The 7,840-nt window shown below is 45.5% G+C and overlaps 1 protein-coding gene across 2 annotated transcripts in view; it reads left to right on the top strand.

Moving 5' to 3' along the window:
• Positions 1–6,828: 6,828 nt before the first annotated feature.
• The window catches only part of LOC117512206 (carbohydrate sulfotransferase 11-like), a 67,814-nt gene continuing 66,802 nt past the window's right edge, over positions 6,829–7,840 (top strand). For both annotated transcript variants that reach the window (XM_034172198.1, XM_034172197.1), the window contains exon 1: positions 6,829–7,277. In XM_034172198.1, the coding sequence (XP_034028089.1) occupies positions 7,184–7,277 (94 nt within the window). In that variant the 5' untranslated portion in view covers positions 6,829–7,183. The remainder of the gene's footprint in view (positions 7,278–7,840) is intronic.

Below are 7,840 nucleotides of genomic sequence, written 5' to 3'. Positions count from 1 at the left end.
TAACGTCACTGTGAGTGCTTCGCTTTCTCCGCCATGTCAGCAAGTCTCCATTTATCACTCCATCACAATTTTGAAAGGTTTCACACAACCATTGACTGGATTGTTTAGTCCGATTGACAGGATCCCTTGAAGGATTGGTTACAGTTGATGTCACACTGCCGTGTTCCTATGTCTAACATCATTCATTCATTCATCCATGCGCTTACGCCAATCAAGGGGAGACTATCCCAACGGTTATAGAGCGTGAGGCGGGGTACACCGTGGACAGGACGCCAAGCTGTCACAGAGCCACACATAGACAGACAAACACATTCACACACAAGCACACACACACACACAAGCACACACACACACACACACACACACACACACACACACACACACACACACACACACACACACACACACACACACACACACACACACACACATAGCTACTGTCAATTTAGAGTCAATAATTTACCTAACTTGCATATTTTTGGAAGTGTGAGAAAACTGGAGCACCCAGAAGGAACCCCCACATGAACATGTGGAGAACATGCAAACTCCATACAGAAAGGACAAAGTGGGAAGCAGCCCCACGACCTTCTTGCTGTGAGGTGTGTGTATACTGTTTGTGTTCAGAACTAAAAATCTTTATTGAGCATTTTTATGAATATGAACCACCTGATTACTCCACACACCCCACCCCAATCTGAAAATCCTGACTGCGGCCTAGTGAGTGGAGAGAAAAAGTAGTAGTGAATGCTCGTTGTGATGTCTGGGTTGCTTCCTCAAATGTGTTGTCATGATACGATAATTTGAGGACAGTTTGTTTGTTCCACTGCTGCTCTGAGGTCCTTTGGCCAATTCCAGAAAATGTTATATTTGGATGACAGCCAACCAAAGAACTGCCCAGGCAGGGTTACATTTAACAATGGTTAATGACTGGTGTTAAGGTCATGTCTCTCTGTTTTGGATCATTTCTGGGAAGCTTGGCATCTTGATTAACGTCAATCTTGGAATTAAATTGTTTAATTTTGGTCTTTGTGGTTACTGATGGAAACTGATTTTCAGCCCAATTTGGACCAAACATGGCACACATTCTTGGGCAGATTGAGGAACTGATCCGGTGTTGTCGGTGTGGTCCCCTATAATAATTGGTCTGCCCTGCCTTCACTGCGCATCCGTCATTAGTCACGATTATCACCTCGTTTCTGCTTAAAACTGACCTCCATGTTGTGTGTTGGGGGGTTTGGCTGGATGTTTTTGTGTTGTTTTCTTTTCTTTGCTCTCCAGGTGGTATGCAAACTGGTTTTTGTCTGTGGAGACGGTGCTGGCAGAAGAGTCCTTCACCCTCATCAGCATTATTAGCTGCACCTGTGGATGATGCTCACGTGTAAACTTAAAGACTTTCAGCTGAAGCAGATAATGAGATGGCATTCTGCATTTAAGCCATGAGTGGTTCAAGCAGAATTGCCGGGAACTCGACCTTGTGACATTCGTTTGTGAGACGCTGAGGACCGCGCCAGGGTTTGACACATCGTGCCTGTGAAGGAGAACGGGTGAGGGACACATGCTGTCAGCACACATCAGAGGTGATTATTGTCTGAATGATCGTTAATAGTAATTTGTCATTTTGTTACGCAGAAACATATCAGAATGTTCAGAAACATTGGTCAGAAACAACTGGTCAGAAACATATATTTGAACATTGATGAGAATTGTGCAGTTTGCTTCTCACTGCCGTGGCGTACGGACTGATGATCCTCCACCTGTTGTGAGAAGCTGCTCATTTACATAAAGCTTAAATTCAGACCTGAATGTGTTGCTGATAGTGTGTGCCTCTGAAAGATATTTGCTGTAGCTCTGTTGACTTACCTCACCTTTTCCATCCTTCACAGAGTCAGTTTGTCGTGTCCACCTGGGGGATGTTTGGCGGTGAATCTGAGTCCAGAAGCGCCGAGGCTTCGATCCTTTTGGGCACTGGAGAGCATGCCGTCCTTCACTCCGCCAGACAAACCACATATTTATATTGTACACTAATTATTGCACTGGAGGGGAAATAAAATCGTTTTGTTTGTGGAACCGCTTTCTGGTTATTTAGCGCTGGGTTCGGTCAGACGTTGGTCCGCTCCTCAACCTGCGTCTGCACATAACAGTAGTTCCCGGCCATTCCAAAATGGACCCAGCGGCAGAAGTGTTTCCGTTTGCCGAAAGAGTTCAAGAACACTTGGAGAAAATATGGGAGCAATTACAGCATCTCGCAAACCAAATTAAACAAACAGATGCCCGCGTTACGGAGCTTGCAGCGCAAGCCGTTCCGCTTCCTGCTGCTCCAGCTACGGCACCATCGATACCGGTGCAGATAACTCCGTCACCCAGAGATTCGGCTTCCAAACCAATCATTTGTCATCCGGAGCCTTATGCGGGAAACGTTGAAGCCTGTGCTCCGTTTTTGATGCAATGTTCTCTGGTTTTTGCTCAGCGACCGGCTTCCTTCTCTTCTGATGGTAGTCGTGTCTCATATGTGACAAATTTGCTCCGAGGTGTCGCTTTAGCTTGGGTCAATGCGTTGTGGAGTAATAACTCTCCATTGTTAGGATCCTTTAAGGAATTCTCCCAGGAGTTCCGCTTGGTTTTTGACCATCCGGTGAAAACAAATACCGTTGCCCAACGGTTGCTATATCTCAGGCAGGGGAGGCGGAGTGCGGCGGATTATTCCATGGATTTCCGAATTTTTTCTGCTCAGTCTGGTTGGAATGCCGCAGCTTTAAGAGGAGTGTTTGTAGATGGTTTGAACGATCCATTAAAAGACGAGCTAGCAGTCCGTGACGAACCAAAAGATTTAGATGAACTAATATCTTTGGTTATTCGTCTAGATGATCGGATAAAGGAGCGTGGACGCGAGAGAGGACGGACATCAGAGCGGGTTTTTTTTGTCTCGGGGCTATCCCCGACACAGATCTGGGCTGCCTCTTCTTCGCCCCACTGAGACTCCTCCGACGGGACCTCTGGCTCCTCTTGCGGATGAGCCCATGCAGCTCGGACGAGCTGAAGCCGCCATATTGCCCCGGTCACATAAGCGTCAAGAAAGATAGTGATGACGTATCTCCAGGTGTTCTGGGATAGGCATAAAAATGGACACAAAAAAAAACCCTTTGGTTGTTTAGTTATTTGGGCTATTTTTGTTTTTTTTTTTGTAAGGGGTTATAAATTGTTTGGGGATTTAGAGGCGGTTCCGGAGGAGTGAACGACTGGCAGTTCAGAGCTCGTCTGGACTCAGGTAATCGTTTGTTTTCATTATTTGGACTTAGGTATTTTCTGTTTGAGGATTGGGTCGTTTTGTTTTATTGTTTTTTATTTCCCTGCTTCCCTCACCCCAACCTCACATTGCTCTGAGACCGTTTTGTCTTTTGGGTTGTGGGGTGGTGCAGGTTGGTCACGCTGAGCGTTTCTCAAAAGACCTCTGCACCTAGGGGGGGTTGTCAGGGGCGTTTTTTTAGGTTTGGTTAGGGCCCGGTTCCTCTCCAGCCCCGGTGGGCCTTTGACCGTTCGTCATTGGTGTTACCAGGGTGTGGTGCAGCGGGAACATACCTCAGTTGGAGTGGTGGGCAGATCTGTTGCCGTTCGCCATTTCGGTAGTTCCACCCCTCCCGATAGGCTGGTGGTATGGTCGGGTTGGGGCACCGGACGGTTTTCCGCTGCGCTTCGGGGATGGGACTGGGTTAGTTTTTCCTGTTTCCTTCCTCAGCTTAGTAGTTTTGTGCCGTTCGCCGAAATTGGGCTAACGATAGGCTCTGGGAGTGATCTGGGGTCTTTCGGGGTGCTGGGGGGGGGTAACAGGGTTTGACAGTTGTTTTATTTTGCCCCCGGGGCGTTTTAATGAAGTCCGCCGGGGGTTGGATTTTTGTGTTGTTATGTTTCCTTCCAGGTTCCACCTCCAGGGTCGATGGGATGGTCCTCTGGGGGGGAATTGATTGTGGGGCCGATTAACCAAGTGTGGCCGGGTCTGGGGTTCCTGGGTTGTGGGGAAGGTGCCTCCTGGGGTTGATGGTACGGTCCTCTGGGGGGCACTGTTCCTCCGTGTAAACTTAGGGACCTCTGTAAGATTCCGGTTTTGGTTGTTCTTTCCTGGAACTGGCGGTAAAGGTCTTCTGGGGGCTCTGCATATCGTTCTGGGGGGGGGGGGTTGTTTGTTATTTTTCTTTGGGAATTTATGTTTGTATTGTGTTGTTGGGGCTGTGTTGGGTTATTGCATTTGGGAGTTTTTCTTTTCTTCCCGGGGTTGGATGGGACGGTCCCCTGGGGAGGGTTTGGGTGGGTTTTGTGTTTTTCTTCTATGTTGGGTTGTATATGGGACTTGTTTGGGGTTTTTGTTGATGCCAGCCGGCCTTCCAGCCGCGGTGCCCTGTCCTGCCGTCTGCTTTCTGTCATGGACCCCGGAGGGAGGTGTTGTTCTCGAGCCTGGTCTGTTCGGTCACCGGGAGGCTTCCCGTTGATGGGGGGGTACTGTTGTGTGTTGGGGGGTTTGGCTGGATGTTTTTGTGTTGTTTTCTTTTCTTTGCTCTCCAGGTGGTATGCAAACTGGTTTTTGTCTGTGGAGACTGTGCTGGCAGAAGAGTCCTTCACCCTCATCAGCATTATTACCTGCACCTGTGGATGATGCTCACGTGTAAACTTAAAGACTTTCAGCTGAAGCAGATAATGAGATGGCATTCTGCATTTAAGCCATGAGTGGTTCAAGCAGAATTGCCAGGAACTCGACCTTGTGACGTTCGTTTGTGAGACGCTGAGGACCGCGCCAGGGTTTGACACATCGTGCCTGTGAAGGAGGACGGGTGAGGGACACATGCTGTCAGCACACATCAGTGGTGATTATTGTCTGAATGATCGTTAATAGTAATTTGCCATTTTGTTACGCAGTATATTTGAACATTGATGAGAATTGTGCAGTTTGCTTCTCACTGCCGTGGCGTACGGACTGATGATCCTCCACCTGTTGTGAGAAGCTGCTCATTTACATAAAGCTTAAATTCAGACCTGAATGTGTTGCTGATAGTGTGTGCCTCTGAAAGATATTTGCTGTAGCTCTGTTGACTTACCTCACCTTTTCCATCCTTCACAGAGTCAGTTTGTCGTGTCCACCTGGGGGGTGTTTGGCGGTGAATCTGAGTCCAGAAGCGCCGAGGCTTCGATCCTTTTGGGCGCTGGAGAGCGCGCCGTCCTTCACTCCGCCAGACAAACCACATATTTATGTTGTACACTAATTATTGCACTGGAGGGGAAATAAAATCGTTTTGTTTGTGGAACCGCTTTCTGGTTATTTAGTGCTGGGTTCGGTCAGACGTTGGTCCGCTCCTCAACCTGCGTCTGCACATAACACTCCAGTCATCATCTATCTCAGCGACAGATATCTGAAGCTTTTGTACAACAATCATTTACACATAAATTCACCATTATTTCATCATAAAAGACGGAGGAAGTGACATCCAAAATGAATGGCATTGTTTACCAGGAAATTCTATACCCTAAAAACCCAAAACAAATACACACACACACACACACACACACACACACACACACACACACACACACACACACACACACACACACACACACACACACACACACACACACATTCTACTAATGTGATATATTTAACCAACCTATCTACCAAAGCCCTTTGCTTCTTCATGCCCAGTAGTACTATTGACTATCTTCATTCATTGAGATATTAATTGTGGAAATCTGCCGTATTGAATAATTTGTCATACTGCCTTTTCATTTTGTATGAATGTATGAATGCTGAGTTTTATGTATTTCCTCTCGTCCACCTCCCATCCTGGACACCAGCATGGACTTCCAACATTTCATGTATATTAATCTAGTGTGTCAGTAGCATGGCCCAAGCAGAGGGTCACCCCTTTAAGTCTGGTCTGCTTGAGGTTTCTTCCTCAAATCATCAGAGGGAGTTTTTCCTTACCACTGTTGCCTGTGTGCTTGTCCTGGGGGTTGGTAAGGTTACACCTTACTTGTGTGATGTGCCTTGAGGCAGCTTTGTTGTGATTTGGCACTAGTAAATGAAATAAATTAAATTATTTCCTTCTACTTTTACTCTTTATTTTACTTTGTCTTTTATTTGTTTTATTGCCTGTTGCAATTTTATGTTATTTTTAACTTATTTATTTACGATTGGTGGTAACTTGGTGTCCATTTTTTAATTATGTACAGCATTTGGTTGACTGCTGTCGTTTAAAATGTGCTTTAGAAATAAAGGTTGAGTTGAGTTGAGTATTTCTACGTTTATTGTGTTTATGTGAGGATTTTCAGTACTAAAGAATATCGTCTGCTTTGAAGAAGATACAGTCTCACCTGTTACCTGTTTTCACGTAAAATGATAGACATTGAAGATTCCTGTGACTTCTATTTACATTTTTTCTGCACTCATTGTCTTGAATGTAAACTGCTGTGCTTTCAATCAATACTGAATACACCAGTCTGCTGAATGTCTTCCTACCATAGACTGTATACACATTTGTATATATATGTGGTAGTTACACAAATGACACATTTGGCATATTGTTGTCCCCCCCCCCCCCCCCACACACACACAAGCGTCACGTCACAGTTGGGCCTAAGCGAAAAATCGGAAGTTCACATAGACGTTTCATTTCCGATAGTACACGAATGCAGCATAGCAGCCGCTGCACAGGCGGGGGAGGGGGGGAGAGAGAGAGAGAGAGAGAGAGAGAGAGAGAGAGAGAGAGAGAGAGAGAGAGAGAGAGAGAGAGAGAGAGAGAGGTGTGACGTCACTGCATCCTAACCCATTTGGCGGAGGAAAAAAGTTTCTTCGAAACTAGAACAGAGGGAAACTGTTCTTCTCAATACTTTTGCTTTACAAGTCGTCGTATTGACATTAAATTATGTAAAGCGTTTCCAAGTTGCCGTTCTTTTATTTTATTTAAATTTTTTTAAATACATAATTGTGGTTCCAGACGTCTGTATTAGTGCGCCGTGTCGGGCTCTAACATAACTTAGCGGTGGCCCTTTTTTTTTTTCCTTCTTCTTCTTCTTCGCCCTAATTAATAATTCGGCTTCTTTGCATTTATTTGTTCGCTTTATTTCACATCACCCGGCGGGCGGTCTCATATGAGCGAGGCCGGTCCGGGACGAGGCTCCGCCGGCAGAGCGGGGCATCAGCATGAGGACGCCCAGAGGAGGACGCCTGTTCCTGGCGACGTGCCTCGGCTCCCTCTTCTTTCTCATGCTCTACTTTCAGAGCATCAACAAAACAAGTAAGTCCATAAACAGTTTTTTTTCCAACGGAAAAAAACAAACAAAAAAAACTACGTTATGTATGTCTTCGGCGGCCGGTCTCAGAGTTATTTTACACAACTGCCCTCTTCTGTGTGATATGTTGCAATGTGGCTTTTATAAATGCTGAGAAATACATTGAAAATGAGCATGAACCCTCGACTTCATAGCCCGTTGTGGGATTTTTCACAAGGGCGCAGGTTCCATTGAACGAAATTTAAAGGGGTCATGTTGTGGGGAAAAAAATGGTTAATTGTTCTCAAAGTTAAAGTGGGGCAACTGTTTGTTGTGATTTGGCGCTATATAAATAAAATTGATTGATTGAAAGTTACAGTATTTGTCATGCTCGGCCGGCTAGGGGTTTAGGTCTGGACTCTCATCTTAATTTCCTTACGATTTAGTCACTGGTTTCATTCTTTATCTTATCATTTTGTTTTGCATTCATTTATTCTATAGTTGGTTATTGTATTTGCTCACTCATGGTCCTTTAAGTTATGTTAGTTTTAGTTTTGTTCTGTTAATCACATTTGTTGGATTACACTTA

Source organism: Thalassophryne amazonica, chromosome 6 (genome assembly GCF_902500255.1).
Source record: "Thalassophryne amazonica chromosome 6, fThaAma1.1, whole genome shotgun sequence".
In the NCBI taxonomy this organism is placed as follows: Eukaryota; Metazoa; Chordata; class Actinopteri; order Batrachoidiformes; family Batrachoididae; genus Thalassophryne; species Thalassophryne amazonica.
This window is presented reverse-complemented; position numbering and strand designations above follow the sequence as displayed.